The sequence below is a fragment of the Anser brachyrhynchus genome, assembly GCF_964034855.1.
Source record: "Anser brachyrhynchus genome assembly, chromosome: 2".
NCBI lineage: Eukaryota > Metazoa > Chordata > Aves > Anseriformes > Anatidae > Anser > Anser brachyrhynchus.
The window spans coordinates 18,153,018-18,171,089 of NC_137695.1; the positions used below are offsets into that span (position 1 = coordinate 18,153,018).

The window sequence follows — 18,072 nt, forward strand, 5'->3', positions numbered from 1 at the left end:
TCTACACTTCAACAGATAATTCATGCAAACATTTGGAAGAAAGCGCACACTATATAAAAAGGGGCAGAGAAGGACACTGCATTGAGCAAGCCAGGTAAAGGTGCTGCACTTAGACACAGCCCTACCACAGGGATCTGCTGCTGGGGAGCTCAGAAGGGCTGCTGCAGACCTCTCCTCTGGAGCACCCTGCCAAAATCCCAGTTTCACAAGAACATCCATACTGCCAGATCAAAGGTCCCTGAGCCCAGTATCGTGACTTTGACAGTGGCCATAAATGGATGAGGGAAGGGCACGAACAAGACAAGCATACATCATGCTTCCTTCTCCAGACTCTCCTTCTCCGCAACTATTTTCAGATCAGGGGATTTTCTCAGCAGGAGGTGGTTTCTCCATATTTAGATTCCTCAATGGATTTCTCCTCCAGGTACTTCTTCAGCTGCTTCTTGAGCCCAGACGGAATTTTAGCATCCGTAACATCTTTTAGCAATGATTTTCCCAGATCTGCTATACACTCCATGAAGACCCACCTCATTTTGCTCTGAACCTGACGGCTACTAGTTTCATTTATTGTTCACATTTTGGAAGAGACACTCTATGGCTGACCTCTATTCACACCTCTCCATGACGCTTTTGAGCTTAGAGGCATGCATCACATTCCTCACAGGTCATCTCTTTTCCAGCCTGCAGACTCCTAGCCTAGGCAGTCATTCAAGTCAGTTGTTCCTTACCTTTGCTCATTCTTGCTGCTCCTCCCTGACCCTTCTCAATGTTTACTACATCCTCTCTGAATTGAGAGGTTTGGAGCTTCACAGGTGAGGGGAAACCATACACTTGTGCCACAGTATGGCACTCTTCTCTGTTTTATCATCTACGCCTTTCCTAATCATTCCTAACACTTTATTTACATATCTAACCACTACTGAGCACCGAAACGATGCCTTCATCAAGTTATATACCATGATAGCAGCATCTTGCTCTTGAACGGTACACATCACCACAAAGTTAGTAATGTCATAGGTGAAGTTCTGGTTGCTTTTGTCCCTATGCACATGACTGTGTGCATACCTAGACTGTGTTATTTACAGTCTTCCTGTCCAGAACTTCAGTCTCACAAGGTCCTTCCAGAATTCTTTGGTCTGCCCTTTCCTTGATGCTTGGAATTACATAGCACCATCAGCAATCTTCCTCACCTCACTGCTTATCCTGTTTGCGAATATTTTGAGACTGTGGGGTTATCACTATTCTGAGGAGTCAAGGGACTAACAAGGCTAGAGTGTCCTATGCTGGACCACATGGGAGTTATTTACTTCCTACCCTATCCCTTTACTAGTTATCATCTCCACTGGGCAATCCATCTTAACTACTGACATTCACCACTGGGGCCTATTCCAAATTACCCCAATCAGCTTCTTGATTAAATTACTCTGATCAGCAACCACGATTAAATGTGATCACAAGTATATCCTGGCAATTAGGGTCCAAACTAGCAAGCTGCTGAACACCCAGGTCTCATAAAGAAGATTAAACACTTCAAAGCCTTGCAGGCAGGCTGTATCTCAGCCTTGTAACATCAGCTGAGAACTGTATTGTCTCACTGTCTCCGAAGAGGTTTCTCAGCACTGGCTCTCTTTTTACGTGTAACTTTACCAATGACCCATAACTGTGATGACCCCACTTTGTAGTGTGTTTTTAGCATGCAACTTTGGACACAGATGCATGATGTTTCAGCCAAGAACTGTCACACACATCCCCACCCCAGCAGCTTGCTCACTTGGGAAGTACTGGGTAGTGAAATTACTTTGGCAGCACAAAATGGCAGAAGTCTCTGCTGTTGACACTGACCTTTACAAACTCAAACCTCTATTGAAAACTTCAGGTTGCATGCAATATTTATCAGATGGTACAAAAATGCTGACTCAGTATAATCAATTCAAAGAATAAGGACACCCTGCAAATGAAAAGCTGGTATGAAGATCCGTGTAAACCAATTACCTCCTTTCACAGCTCCTGCATCTCTGGATAGTTGTTTAGTACAGCACACGGAGGTAAGGAGCTCTGGCCACTGCACATCCCTGTTCTTCCTAAACTAGATTCATAGCCCGTGTAATAACCTCTATGGGAAACTAGCAGAAGCCGTAACAATATCAATCATGGCAGAGTCATGTGAGAAATACTGTACCTCCAGACAAATGAACACTAACCTCAGGATGCCACAGCTTACATATTTCACATGTAAAGAAAGATAAACTGCTTTGTTACATGGTGCATACTGTGTCCTGAAAAGGTCACTAAAATCATCTGACAGTCTGGAAAGGTTTATCACATGCAGCACCAAAGTGAATTACAAAAGAGAACTGCTTAAAAAGCGACCACCCCAGAAGACATAGTTTGAATGAGAAGTTGTAATAAGCAAGTAGAAAGGGACTCCAAAATTTTTCTCACAGAAACATACATAGCACGGTGCTTGGAAAATAATATGGTGCATTGAAATGCAGTAAGTTTGACTAGTGAACTTTTTTCTCTGTTGATGTCAAAGCTCCTAAAATGATAAATTAGTAGCATCATCAGTACTCTATGGCTGGGGAAACAGACACAGGTGGAAGTCTGGCCTGATTTTTGCAAGCGTTGGACACGCTTCAGTTACTTCTTAAGGCCTGAGCACCTCAAATGTCAGCCTGCAAAAGGATGTGCCAGGTTCCCCCCAGGAAAGCAGCGAAAAGCTTTGGAACAGAACCCGGTGCTCTCCTCTGCCCCACTGTCTCTTTTACAAGTATCAACTGCCTGGAGATAAAGAAAGCAGAAGCACTTGAATATAACAAGCTTATTTTCTGAAGAGGTTTAAAAAAATGTGCACAGATACATTTTCAGATATAAAGTAAACTCTTTGCCTACGGGAAAAAAAATAGAGCATATTGAAAACCTGAAGAAATGGGAACTGAAAGATGTGGTTTCTATGGTTTGTGCCAAAACAAATGACTAAAAGCGGTCACGTCGCGTGTGCATGAAATCAGAGATTATCCCAATAAAATGTTCTTTTTCTTCACCTTCTTCCAACACCGAAGATGAAAAGTAAACTGAAGTTATTCAGGCATCTCATTGGATTTCTTGTGCCAAAATATATGGATCATTGCTCGGTCTTTGAGGCAGAAACAATAGCCAGAAGCATAAAAACAGTGACTAGCTTTGGATCAAAAGCCTTGGCTTTGTCTAGACTTCCTCCAAATGGTCAATGTTTTTTGATACCTTATCTTCTGACAATGAACTTGTGCTATCTTGAGCTAGATTCTCAGCAAATCTGAGACTTTTCTGACTCCCATGACTGCAAGTAGAATTAATACTCAGTACTCTTTCAAAAATCACTCCTAAGTGCTTCAAATTTGCTGTCTGCTGTTAAATGTGGCCTATTTCTGGTGTTACGCACTCCTTGCATTAAGATCACCAGGTTTAGCTGATCTTTTAAGACCTGTGTGACTTGTAAAATAAAAGAGCAACTGCTCTGCTATAAGGAAATTATTCTTCTGACTTCCACTTCTCAAATGACTGAGACAACATTTTTAGTTCATTAAAAACGTCTTATAGCCATTGTAACCAGAGAGTACTGCTTTATGCAGCAAATAAAAATTTCAAAACCTGTTATATCCCTTTTCTCACGGCCCTTTCTCTGGTCTTATTTTCCTCATTGTTTTTGCATTTATCTTACAAAACTGTGTGTATGTACTATAATTCCACGTATCTGAGAGTCATCTGTAATAAAAAATACTGCTTTTTTATTTAACAATTAATTTTACTCTGAAATATCTGAAGCATTCACACTCACATAATAGTTCAAAATTTTCACATCAAGAACTAGACAATTTTCTGTTGTGTATCCTTGTTTCCTGCGCTGACCACTTGTTCCACATCTTCCATCTCCAACACTGCTAATGTTCACCTTCTACCTTCCTAATTGTCATTGTGCTGAAAGCATGGTGCACGTGACTCAGTCTGCGACGGAGCACACTGGGTGTGAGGGAGGAGGGAATCAGCACTGGAGTGACTAAACATCAAATTACCTGCTGGAATGATGCCACTGGTGCAAACAGAAGCTATTCTTCCTGAAAATTTACTTCCCAAGTCCTTTGGATCATTATTTTTATTTTTATTTTTTTAAATTTGGTAGTTTCCAAATGACACCAGGAAAACTTAGTTGTTTAGACTGTACAGGAAAACGTACCCAGCTGTGGAAATAAAAGATGATTTGCCTTTGTCTCAGTTTATCCCCAGGAAACCAATTTTTTTCATCCTAGATTAATTCAGCATTATGCACCATTACCTCCAGATTACTCAAGCAAAACCAGCACCAATAAACTATAATTAAATTCACTCTTTGTCACAGGCACATCAGACTGACTAAACCAGCAAATTTGCATATAGATTACCTTGCTATTTGTCTGCATTGAAAGATTTTTCAACATGGTATGACAGAAACAGCTCCTGGACTAGCGTACACACACACAAAGCACCAAATAAACGTTATGTTCAGAATTTCTGCCCAGTGCAGCCAAAGCTGTCGCTAGCAAAACCCGTTCCTTCATGCTGGAATCTTTTCTTTTTTTCTTTTCCTGAAGCTTTCAGCTTCAGAATATGAAATTAATCACAAAATGTCTCATCCATTTCCACGGCATTCCCCACATAATGTAGTAGATGGTGAAAGAGAAGACCTATAGGGAGTCTAGGTTTAAAAAATGCCATTTTTAAATGCAAAGGATACTGCGAAGAACCAAATGGCTCCAACTTGCACACTTGCTGTGTGCAGCGTGAGAAATTACTTTTTCTGTGAAAGTGAGAGATTTCTCTTTCCTCTCTGCTTCTCACCCGGGAGAGGCCAGCAGTCTCTGCAGGGTGGCGGGGGGAGCCGTGCTGCTCCCCTCTCCTGCCTCCTCTGCCAGCTCTGAGCTTGGCAGATGCAGGTTTGAGGAAGGGTCTTCCTTCTCAGGTGGCTGCCCTTTCCTTCCCTCTTTTCTGCATACAGAGATGTCTACTAAGAAAAGACCCATTTTATCTGGTCTCAAAGTGAAAGGTGGGATCTTTAAATTTTTGTAAGTGTTACTTTTGGGCTGAGAAGAAAATAGGAAGAAGCTGCATGTTTGCAGTAGATGCTCCTAAAGTGTTTATTTTATTCAGGGGCTCTATTTTCAGTACGTTGAGGGGCTTTTCTTTTGTTTTGAGCTTTTTAAGTTCCTCCTTTGAGAGAGGAAGGCTTGTTCAGCACCGGTATAGAACAATTCAATTTAAGAAGGTTGTAACTCACCACAGCCCAAGTAGTTACTGGGAAATAATACAGTTTTTCAAGCTTTAGTGTTGCCCTAAAGCCTAAGGACTCTGGAAAACCAAGTCCACTGGGGCCTCTGTGCCAGGCTGTACTCTCATCCTCTGGACCCAGCCACATCTGTTCTGGTTTGCTGCACAGGGTCAGCTAAGGGTGACCTGCTCTCTGACACCACTGGGCCAGCTGTGCTCTTTTCGGTTGGTCCCAGCTGGGCTTTCCCTTGCCTGAAAGGAGCTGATATGAGGAAGCAGCTGCTTTGTTCAGTTGCTGCAGTTGTCTCCTGAATCATCCTGAAAAGAAACTCCTGAATAAGCTCAGCAAAGTGTCCTGTCTTTTGCTGGCAGACACTGCGATGTGCTTCTGAGTTGGTTTTGGCACACCGCTCTTTTCCTCATTATCTTGTTATTATTAATGTACAAGCAAAAACCTCCCCATTTTAGATCTGAGCTACAGTATATACAACAGGGTGCTGGTGTGACAGGATAAAATGATAGGCAAGGAACACTCACAACTCATCACACTACTCTAGCTATAGTGTGTACCTATATACAAATATAAATATACCATCCTACAGAATGGACGTGCAGCCCAGAACACTTAATATAAGACCTAGTTCAAAATACGTCATCTAAGTGCAGCTGCCAACATCACAGGCTGCAAAACCTACACTGGCTTCTGTCTTAAATATCAAAGCAACTTATCCATGATGTGCGTGATCTTGTTGTTACACTAACATCAGTACCTAAGCCAGCATCAGCTAATTAACCCAGGTGTGACCACTGAAGTTGAAATTAAATGGATAGATTAAAAACCAACCAAACAAACAATAAAAACCCAACAAAACAACAGGACAGAGGGAGCTGCCTGCTCATAGACTTTGTGATTGGATGCATGTTCTGTGTGTTAGCTGGGGCAGGCACTAAGACCACAGGCTCAGTCTCTGCAAGCCCATCACCTGTCTGTTAGCCTAAGAGAAGAAACCAAAGAAAAAGCCCACATACTATTTAGAAAGATGAGGGTGACGCAGTGTTCAAATCAATGTCCCAGAGACATTGAGGCAAAAGCTCATACAGTTCAGGGCAGTGTCAAGACAACCTGAGAGATCTCATCATTCCAGCTAAAACCAAGTCACCAGTGTTGGTTACAGTTAACAATAGTTCTAGGGTTCCTCTTTCCTGCAAACTCTTGATGATTCCTTGCACACAGACGCAAAAATGACAGAAACGCTCTGCTCATTCTCAAAATATCTCTTGCAGGCTCTTCCCTCCATAAATGTGCAAATGACCAGGTTAGGAGTTAGCAGAAAGGAATGTTGTATCTTTTCTCCCTGACAACATGAGACAGGACCTTTGTAGGCAGTACAGATGTTACTGGTTTTAGCCTAGTTACTTGTTTTAGAGGGCTCAACATTCAAATGGCGACTGGAGGAAAAGAAGGGATGCTTCCTTCAAGCATGAAGTCACATTCAACTCCAAATCAGACCACCTCACTGGCCATTTGCTGTCCTTTGAAGAAACAAAAGGCATTTCCCCCTTTCTTGAAGTAAGGATGCCAATTGATTTAACAAGTAGAGTCAGAAGTAAATAGGAGAGCTTTTCAGCTCAGTGCTCGAATCAGGGAAATTATGTCTGGTTTAAAATTCAGCAGGACTAGCGCAGAAGCATGATACTGCTGAAGCTAAGTCCCTGTATTTCTCCTGCACTGTAAAGTACAAGCTGGTCTTTTGCCTCTAAGCTGGGCAATTTCTTTTGTAACGTTTGAAACACAGCAGAGCAAGTAACTTGGCTGACGACTGCTCACCGCTTTGAGGGAGCAGTTTCTCTGTTCCTAAGGAGCTCCTCAGGATGCTCAGAAAGCAACAATCCTTTAAAAAAAATGTTAAAAAATGATAATCTTCTCCTGCAGCCAACACAAACAAGTTACTGGAAGAGAACCTCTGCAAAGCCCATTGCCCTGAGACACACACAGGGGCATAGAAGAGCTGTGAGGACACAGCAGGGCAACCTCGGCTGTGGAGGAATTTCCATCTGGGTTGGACTGAGCTGAGCACCCACATTCCTCCAGAAGCACCAGGTTACTAGGATGGTGAAGACAAATGTTTACCTGTTAAATCTATTGCCTTTTGCTCACTGCACCTGTCTACAAAAAGTACTGTCATTCCATCTTGAGGACTTCATTCTCAAAATACAACAGGATGAGAAATATCTCAAGGACGATGGTTTGTTTTCCTTTGACATTTCTGAACAGGTGCCTCCCAGCAACAGAAATATTTTCTTCTGGGAGACTTGGGAGACTTCCATGTGAAAACAGACAGGAACAAAGTGTGAATAAGTGTAATAAATGGCTTTACATCCTTCTCCACACACTTGTGTGCCACTAAACATCCAATCAGAGAGACCAACATTTAACTTTGTTCTTTCCCTTAGCCTACAGATCTCATGATGTATTACAACCTCAACTCCGGCTGAAGGTAAGAGAAGAAGGATATGACAAAACTCATCTCAGCTGCATGCCTTCAAAATGGCATATATTGAACTTGAACTACTGCATGGACATTATAAGAAATACCAAACTCTCCACTGCATCACCTTCAGAAAACCACTCCAAGTGAAAGGCTTCCACAAACAACAGAAGATTTGAAGATACCAAAGCTTCTTTATTCTTCCTTGGCGACTCCAGCCATTGCAAAAGACAACTGGTAGTAGAAGCCAAGTCTGAAACTGAGCCAGTCAGGAATCTACCAAATGCTGACTTGTGGGAATTAAAATGAAGAACAATCAGTGTAACGTAATCTATTCACCACAAAGCAGGGTTGCTTGGATATAATGATCTCATCAACATGATGTTTATCCTAGCATACCGCAAACACATTTAAGAAGCATCAGAGAAAACATTTTTGCTGAGTATGTCTCATACGTTTATAAGCCTATTATACATAAAACTCCCTAGTGAGCTCTTCATCTTGTTTTTCATATCTCATGTTGAGGGTACAGCGCTAACATCACACACCTAGTAAAGCGAGTATTTTAGTCTAGTGGTGACTTTTTGACTTTTTTTTTTTGTGTAAGTTCTTATTTATCCCTCTTTTCACAAAAGATGGGAATAAATCCAGGAAGTTTTCCCACTCACTGTGAACAGTTAAATACATTGCTACATACAACTCAGAAATCATGCTCTTATTCTCATCTGAATAGAACATGAATAATTGTTATTAAATTAGTCAGATACTCCTCTGACCAGTCATTTGGTTTGGAGTGGATCTTGTAATAAGATCTGAGATAAGTAGATATAAATACACACACATATGGTCTCAATGGCTTAGAAATTCTATTTCCCCTTCTTTTTTAAATCACCTTCCCTTTTCCTTTTTTTCTTTTTCCATTGAGAGTTGTATTTTTCAGAAATAATACTCACTTGTTGATTTCAGAAAGATTCTCTCTATTTTACAAGAAAGGATGAAGTTTCTTTCTTTTTTTTTTTCCCCAGAGCATTTTACAGAGAACTTTACTATTAAAACTTCTCAGCAGTGGTGATTACTTATATCTGCTACAGAAAACAAGTCAGAGTCTATAAACCACTTCTGCTTGGCCATGTGTAAATTAGGCTAGCAGACATTTTGAAACTGAACAAAAAAGTGCTGTAAGCGTGCAGTTACAGCCAGAAATATGGTATAATAAGTAACCTCTGCAGTGAGTGTTTCCTGTACCTTTTTCTGAGATGGCAAAATACCATGTTTTCTCATATCTTGTTTGCAACACAGACCTTTAAATAGAAAAGAATCAAAAAGATTATTTTCTGTCTTGTACACACTAATCCCACTGTATTCTAAAACCCGTATTAAAGACAGATTGGAAATAATGCCCAACTACTGCAACTGCAAGGCTTCATTTCTGCTACCTGAACTATATGAAGAGCCTGGGATTCTTTTCCTTTCCTGAGAGAAACACGGTATTTCCAGCCTTGCTGCAGTGCCATTACCTGGAGTGGCAGCAGTGTGATACGTATTTCAGCTGCAAGAATTTCATGACTGCATGAACAGTTTCCTTTGCACTCATGCCACAACTAGTTGTGCAATAAAATGTGCCACCAAAGATGTCTGTTCAGGCAAGATTTTGCGTCAACATACTATTCAACAGGTATGACTACACTGCAAATAAAAAAGGCATGCAGGTGCTGCCTTGTGTGCTATTTGTCCGGATGTGTCCAGTCACCTAAGGAGTCACTGGAAGCATATTCGGCCTTGTTCTGAAGAAAACTTTATAGATGCAGTGTAGATATACATCATAGGACTACCAGTCCTTTAAGTTCAGAAGATTCTCAAGGTATGTTGCTAATCAAGAATGAAATGAAGAAGAAAAAAACATGATTTTGCAGGAGGTGTTCTATCTTGTAGGGGTCCATGGACCTTGAAACTTAAATACATTTGCATATACAGTAATTTGTGTATCATATCTGCAGAACTTACTTTTCTTGTACATTACCTTTAGGACAAAGCAGTGATCTGTAGGTGCCTTATATTTCACTCTGTGTTGAGAACCGTAATAAACATTCATATTCTCAAACTGAATGAAGCATGCCAAATCCCGGGATGTCTGCAAACAAAAAACAAGCACATCATTGTTAGAACAAATTAAATTTTGATGTGAGACTCATTAAAGGAGTATTTTCAAGTGTATGGATGCTGATTTTTTTTACTTTTTTAACTGTTACAAAGTTGACTACAGAAAGAAGAATGTGTATACTTCAACATTTGGAAGAGTGTCAGTACAGATCGGGCATAATATGTAACAGTGCAATATTTTAATGTTGTTCTGGTTTTGTTATGCTTTATTGCTTTGTGTGGAGATTTTGACTTATGGCAAAAAAAAAAAAAGGAGAAGACCATAGTAAGAAATAACTTTTGTAAAATAGATACAGACCTTGCAACCACACCCTTACAATCCTGATTGTAGAATGATGGCCTGGAGTTCTAAATTGCTTTCGGAGCTTGACTGTCTTTGATATATGTAACAAATGTAAACTCCCATCAGAAAATGAACACACATTTCATCTGCTTTGCTTGGAATCTTCTCAAATTTCCTGGCAACATTCCTGTTCTGTTTATCATAACATTTACTTATTCACAATATGTTGCTTAAGTAACAAGGTTTCTGTTACTGGCAGACTTTTTTTGTGAAGAATTCTGCACACAAAGCATACCTTTTGCAATCCTTTGAGTGGAAATGCAGAAATGGCTATGCCATATGGTCACTGTTGGTTAAACTGAGATATCAGGAAATTGTGAAAACAAAACAAAACAACAAAAAAAAAAAAGAAAACAAGCCCTCATTTCCTCTAAGAATGGGGTTATATTTCCACATATGATGGTTCTTCTAGGTTGTTTTCACTCTTACTGTTACTTTCACTAAAATGTGCCCTTGAGTTGGATTTATTTACGCTACTGCATTTATAAACTGAGTTTGCAACTAAGATTTTTGGAGGAAACACTCCATATGGTATCTAGACATGGCTTCTCTCTCTCCCGTCTCCCCTGAAGTTCATGTCAGGGATTTTGTCATTGAGTGTATGAACCTAGGATCTTCTGACACTGCACGTTCCCAAGCATTCTCAAATATATGTAGTATAGTAAGGAGTTGTTCTTTCCCTTTAGGAGTGAGGTTACAGAAATAAAAACCAATATGAATGCGGTTGTTAATTTCTTCTAAGAAAGGAACAAATTTTCATGTAAGGGACAAAGGCACTTATTGCTAATATTTCTCCAGTGTTGATATGACTAGATGAAACAACATCATTAACAGGAACATTTTACAACAGGAACAATTCCAATTCTGCCGTTTTGTGGCCCTGTCCATTAACAGCACGTTTTTGAATGGTGTAAGTAGGGTAACACTGAAGAAAGAAACAAAGATAATAGTGCTGACTGGTGTCTGGTTTGTTCAACAACAACAAAAACCACTAAAGGCACGTATATAAAATCATCTGGAAATGTCCCTGTATTTTTATAGGTTTGCCCTGTATTTTACAGCCAACATGAAGTGCAAAAGGTACGCCAAACTTCTTTGCTTTTTTTAACATGTGAAAATATGATTACATGATGAATTTCAAAACAACTGCAGCAGCAGAAGGTAGTATTGCCCACCAATAGTTTGTTTCTGTACCTCAGTGAAAGGGATCACTCTACACACAACTGAAGGACTGCAGCAAGTTGCACACTCTTCATACCACCTTGACATGGGATGAACTCCCATAATTGAAGGGCTTTGCCTGAAAATCTCTATGAAATACTGTTGCAGTGCTTTCAGATGTTTAGCACGCTCAATGCATGGTGCTCACCTAACAGAGACAACTGTCTCCACAAAAGAGACGTGTACCTGAGCCTCAGCTGTTCCAATAGCAAGTCCAGTGACTAACTTAAATCACCATTAAACATCAATTTGGGCTAAGAGGCTTGATACTCTCTGCAATGGCTGAGTCATGGACATATGGAACCTTTTGCTGAAGCTGTTACAGAAGCAGGAGCAACAGTTGATTGTGGTACCTTCTTAAAGAGCTGTGTCTATTTCCTAAACAATTTGAATAAAGTTAACAAATCACTGTGAGTGGCTGGCTGAGTACACTGTTTTTAACAGGGTGGTAGAAAAGGCTGTAACAACTAACAGGTAATGAAGTGTTAAAGTACAAGAACTGTTCCAAGGTGAAGGTATGGTTCAGTCCTGAGCTCAGTTTGGAGTCCATCATCTGGAAAAGGAAAGCGCTTTCCTCATCTGCACTATAAAGGAAAGTCACTAAAACAAGCATCACTGGAGGATGAAAAAAAGGTTGGGTAACTACAAGTGTATGCTTGCCCTGCTTAGGCACTGTGCTGCTGGCTAACATTGGAGACAAGATATAAGGAAGCATCCCAAATGGACTTTTCATTTCATTATTGTTACACTCTTTCTACATTAAGTGCCTTCCACTTAACAAGATTATGTGAGATGACTGGAGAACTGAAAACTGTTATCTCAGGGTCAGGTAAAGTCACAATAAATAGCTGTAAAAGTAGCAAGGTAATCTAGGTCTGTGTTTCACTGAGATTTGATTACAAACACAGGTCACTGGAGCAGTGACACTTCCTTTACAAGCTATCTTTTTTTTTTTTCTTCCTTTGAAAATTTAGTCAGGGAATGGCAAAACAGTTAAGTTTCACAGCACAGATCATAAAAGTAAAGCTCCAGCATCAGAATTTTCAATTATGAAGCACTAGCAGAGCTGCAGGTGATAACAGAATAGGTTTTCAAAATATAAAAAATACAAACACCAGTTTCAGAAGCCACCATTCTCCCACATCACTGTGGAAATGAGAAGCCAGCTGTCCTCTTGTGCAACATACCCAGGACTACTTTGCTTCTCCAGTGTTGGCAATTCAGACTCTAAATATTATGCAATACTAGATGTCAGTACATTTGATTCTATCAGGTGGATGTTTCTGTCTCACTTCTTTCTACTCAAAGGGTAGTCTTAAAATACTTTAAAAGGCACAACACTTTCCCTAGGTGAAGATCACTGTAGGAAAAACACACATGCCATTTCTGCATGCTGGTTATTGGCACAGGAAGTTAGCATTCAATAAAGTCAGATTGTGCATTTTTTGTGATAAGAAATTAGTTCAGAATTTTTAAAATATACTTCCACAGGGAACCCATATAACAGTGAAGTACTTTAGCAACATAACACCAACTGAAAGATGCTGTGCTGTTTTTCTTCCCCCTACTGATTTCCGGAGGAGTGAAATTTCTTTAATGCTTTTATCTCTCCATGGAAATCAAAAGGAGGGAAACGTGACAGGATTCAGTGACTACATTCTAATATTTGCACAAGTGGTGCAGACAAAGTTAAAAAGCAAAACAAACAAACAAAAACCAAAAAAAAGCCACACTCTCAGATATGCCAGGCAGTGCTCTTAATATGTTGCCTTGGGAGTTCTTCACTTTCACCTCCATGAATTGTTTTATTCCTGAAAGTATTATTTGGCTTCCTGACCTTGGTTTTTCCTTTTGGTACATAATAAATTCCAGAAGCTCGCAGAAGAAAATAACGCCTCTTCCAGGACTTTTTTCCATCTTCCTTTAAATAAAGGGCTCCTTCAAGCTCTGGCACAATGACAGATGCCCCACAGAAGCTTTCCTGTGCAACAAGAATAATGTAATTCAGAATAAATGGATTTAAGCACATCCCTACTAATAAATAGCAGAAAAATGCTCCCTTGAAAAATAAAGACATTTCCTGTGATAGTAAACATATTAACAGAGGGAATGCAGTTCCCAGGGGGATGAACACCTTAGATTGGCAAAGGAAACTTTTCCAAGCTAATGTGGTAACTCAGACATGCAAGCTGGATGCTCACACTGGAAAAGAAGGCTTGCAAACCCTCCATTCTCTAAAGGGTCAAGAAAAAAAAAACTACCAGAAGTTTTAACTAGATATAGATTTATCCAATGAAGGCAATAAAACAGAATGCACTGATATTGCTGCTGTTGCTTTTTGTCTGTTGCTGTATCTATAGGTTCTGTAGAGAGAATCTTTTGAAATCACTTAGAAGAAAAATCCCCCTTAACCATCACTTTCACTTTTAAATACATGCTCGCATGTGCAACACTGTTTCAACAAATATACTTCATTGTTTGCTTGAAGGACCTGCTGATGAGCAATTTTTAATGCCAACACCCTTATACACTTAATATTTTGTTTTAGAATTCACCAGGACTTCTGCTGGTTAGCATCTGTTGCCTTTGTGATGGGGAAAATGTGATTTTAAAATGAGAATCCTCAGGCACCCAAGAAAGGCATTCCCTTCCTGATTTTTTACCAAAGCCAAAATGCATTCCAGGAAAACTGTGATAATCTTTCACAAAACTTCAACGTAACTCTGGATTTTTCTCACTCAAATCATACAACTGAAGTAAAACTTTAGCAGGAAAGGCAAGAGGCTAAACAGACTTCCTGAAAAAGTGCAAAGGTTCTTTTTCTGTTGTAGTACAGCTAACGATTTGAGGTAGTGAGAAGTACATCTGTTTCTAACACAAAATAGAATTGTTTGCTACTGATCAGTCTTCCTAATACAAAGTCACAAAAGCTGACCTGAGGGTGTGGCACAGTTGTTTCTTATATTTGTATTTGCACAACATTGCCTTTATTGGTATGGTGTCATTACTCTTCATAGAAACGCTAAGCAAAACATTTCTTTGCGTTGCGGTCTGTAACAATAAACCCATTCTCCATCATTTAATTTCTGATAGGGTACAAAACCTGCCATTTTAGTGGTGAGCAGCAGATGCAGAGGAAAAGCCAAATGTTAAACCTTAGACACAAAGCTGCTGTTAGCAACCATCACAGAACTTCCTGTTGTTGCGCTTCTGCCCACAAAGAACTGAACCCTGTTGTTACAGAGCAGATGCAGATGGTGGCAGAATTTTGGTGACAGATAAAGCTTCAACCTAGAAAGCTGGCTTACCTCCAGTAAGGCCTCTTTGTTTTTATCATTCATTTCTTTGTTTTCATTCTTCCCTTTGCTTGCCAGGTAGAAATTCTGATTAAGACACAAAAGAAATTGATGTTGTTTATAAAGACAGCAATACAACAAGTAACTAGATCACTACAAACACATTCAACAGTTATTCAGTCTTCTGATACTGAGTATGCATGCTAACAAACGTAGGAAGCAGTTGCATATGAATTCTTACAGAAAACCTCAATCACTTTTGCCTACTGATGAGTTTTGATTCTTCATTTTGAATATAATAGAAAAGTAATTCAAAATTACTTTTGGCTATGTATTTACAGCCTCCCAAAATTTAAAAACACCTTTGGCTGTTTCTCTGGATCAATGGGTTTGATTTTATCATTCCCATTTGCACGGTTTCCTAAATTATTATGGCAGCAGAGAACATAATATTTTGCGTGATGATATAAGATGAAGAAAATACAACACCAAAAGGCTAGAAAACATTTTTCCTAACAACCCAATTTGATAATTTGCATGCTTCATAGCCGGCACTCAATACCCTCAGCTCTTCATTTTCAGTAAGTGTTTGTATGTGAAGTGTTTATCAAAAATTACTTTCTCCTTTTAATCCCCCTGCTCATGTCCTGCAAAATGTTTTTGAAACAATGGAAAAGGTATTCAAAAAATCAAGAAGAAATCAGTGTACTAAATGATTATCATGATATCTTGCCACAAGCTCTCCAGACCACTGAAACACAAGCCTACACGTTGAAACTAACCCTCCACCTCTGTGACAGTGGCTATGTGAAGCTACAGCTGCCCTCAGAGGACCTAGTGCCTGCCTGCCCCTGAAAACAAGGAAGCACAGCGCCTCATGCACACAGTTACCAGCAAGAATAAATTCACCCACTGTTAAACAGCAGAAATAATTTTGCATCCATTTGCATTGTACAAGGCAGCACTTTGGGCTTTGGGAAGGTAGCTCTGGAGAATGCAAGGCTTTGCATGCCACAGCACATCCAGTGGCTTTGCTCAACAGCAAGCATGGCAGAGCCCCTGGCTGCCTGCAGACGGTAAGGTAGTTGTGAATGAAGCAGGCAGAGAGATCATGGTGTTAAGCCATGCATCAAGCAGAACCTGGGCCTGAAGTCAGAATGATAACACTTGAAGTGCTTGTGTTTTATCACCTTCTAAACAAAAGTACAGAAAGAACAGGAGCTTGGATTTGAAAATCACCTCATGCATGTGATAGTCTTACTGATTTCCCTGAAATTAATCAAGAAGTTAAGTTTGCAGAACGAAGGGCATAAAACAAACACTTTTTTCCAAGAGACAGACAAAATAGTAAAAAAAAAAAAAAAATTTTTGAAAGTTATCTATTTAAAAATTACCCCTAACTTTGTAATTCTGCAGCAATATAGAACTGCTGAACAACCAAGAATTTGTCGGACTTCTTTTCTCTCCCACCATTTTTTCAGTGAGATACATGTCTCAAGATTATGAGCATGTGGCGATGTATTTACACGGCTAGAAATCAACAAAGAGTAAACTACAATGCAAATGCAAAGCATTATTGAAAAACAAACGAGAAACATATCCATGAAGGAACATGCTGTTTCTACACAATATGAAATACACAAACAAGCAGCAAACCTGCCCTACCATCATAACATGTTTACAGCAACGAGATTTATCTGCCTTTTCTAACAACCACATCTTCTTTTTCAAGCAGTGCTGTGAAGAACAGTCTGCCAGAACACAAGCCTCATAGCAGATGGCTTTTGGAGGGGCACCAAGAGAGGAAGAGGTGTGGACGATCTCAAAGGCAGTTCTTTAAAAAATGCTTTATTAAAAGTTCACATTAAGTCAGACAGGGGACATCAAAAACACAGCCACCATGCAATTTGGCCTATGCTGATGCTGTGTCTGTGGTATGAACATAAGAAAAGAAACTTGAACATTCAATACGAGTTAGTCTAGGAAATACAGCTACATTTTTTCTGTAGGATGTGAAGTAGCACTTTGATGGCTCCAGACTACCTGGGCACATTTTGAATCCATGGATGAAGGTAAGCAAGCATATTTTGGACCACAGCTACACCCGAAGGCACCATCAACAACAGAAAAAAAACACAACAACAACAAAACAAAAACCAACTCAAAATAAAACCTGCTTGGAAGTGTGTTCTAAGCATAACCCACAGAGTAATGCCTTGCCTATGACGTCCAAAACCTACTGGAAGAAAGATACTGTCGTGAGCTCCTGCAGCCAAGTCCTCTGTACATGTGCAAGAGCTCTCTTTGACAGACTTGGTCTTACCCCATAGCACTGCTGGCTTGATGTTGGCACACACAGTTTTGTATTGAGGAAGGTATGAAGAGAAACCTCAGAGGGCACCGCGAGGCTGGGTTGGGCCTCCGGGCCTTGGGATGGGTGTGAAAAGTGGAGGGACTTGCAAGCTGAAAGCCTCTTTCTTCAGGTCATTATAAAGACATCGTCCAACCCCTACCATACACAGGGATGATTTATCAAGGTAAGTGCACCTTGTCACTGTCTCAACAAGGCCTTGAGTCATCAACTTTACTACGGGTGGGGAGAGCATTCATCTGTCTCAGTCAGTCTTCAGTGCACTGATAGTAAGAAAACAAAGCTCCTCTGATTACAACTGATTCACATGCAGGCATCTGGCATTTATTTAGAAGAAACACAGACCACCCTGTGCTGACATAATCAATGGCAAAGAGAGAAAGTTTCTAATGGTATCCATGCTGGATCTCTCACAAGGCACCTTTTTCATTAGGGAAGCAGTGCTCTGTCACCTAAACCACATTTACACAGATGCACACTGTCATCTTTCAGCTGTCAACACACATTTCATTTATTACCGATTACCTCCGTTACGTCTCTGCCCTGAAACATGGAATTATTACAGTGCTTATTATTTGTCAGCGGCTGAAGACCTGGGGAGCAGACTGAACACTGTACTTGTTTTATCACTGTGTGGTCTCCTATTTTTATCAGAAGCATTCATCCTATGGGAGGCAACCACATGTGTCCATGAGAGGTCATTCCAAGTCCAGTAGTCAAGGGTCATGATAAAAGGCAAGATCTTGCCTGGCTGAGAACACCACTGGGAAAAGCATGTTTGGTTTGGGATGTCAGGTCTTTAATGGGACAAGATGTGTGTGGCTGCAGGGCAGCTCTCAGCATATGTCTACAAATTTGAGAATTAACTATTTTTTACCTCAAAAGACAATGTCTTTCTCTTGATAGAGAGCT

The 18,072-nt window shown here is 40.1% G+C and overlaps 1 protein-coding gene across 1 annotated transcript in view; it reads right to left on the reverse strand.

The window, feature by feature from the left end:
- Positions 1-18,072, reverse strand: part of APBB1IP (amyloid beta precursor protein binding family B member 1 interacting protein) — a 65,631-nt gene that overhangs the window by 11,112 nt on the left and 36,447 nt on the right. The window contains exons 8-10 of the mRNA XM_080583302.1: positions 14,802-14,876; positions 13,331-13,474; positions 9,790-9,900 (exon numbers count right to left, since the gene is read on the reverse strand). Coding sequence (XP_080439428.1) covers positions 9,790-9,900; positions 13,331-13,474; positions 14,802-14,876 — 330 coding nt within the window. The remainder of the gene's footprint in view (positions 1-9,789; positions 9,901-13,330; positions 13,475-14,801; positions 14,877-18,072) is intronic.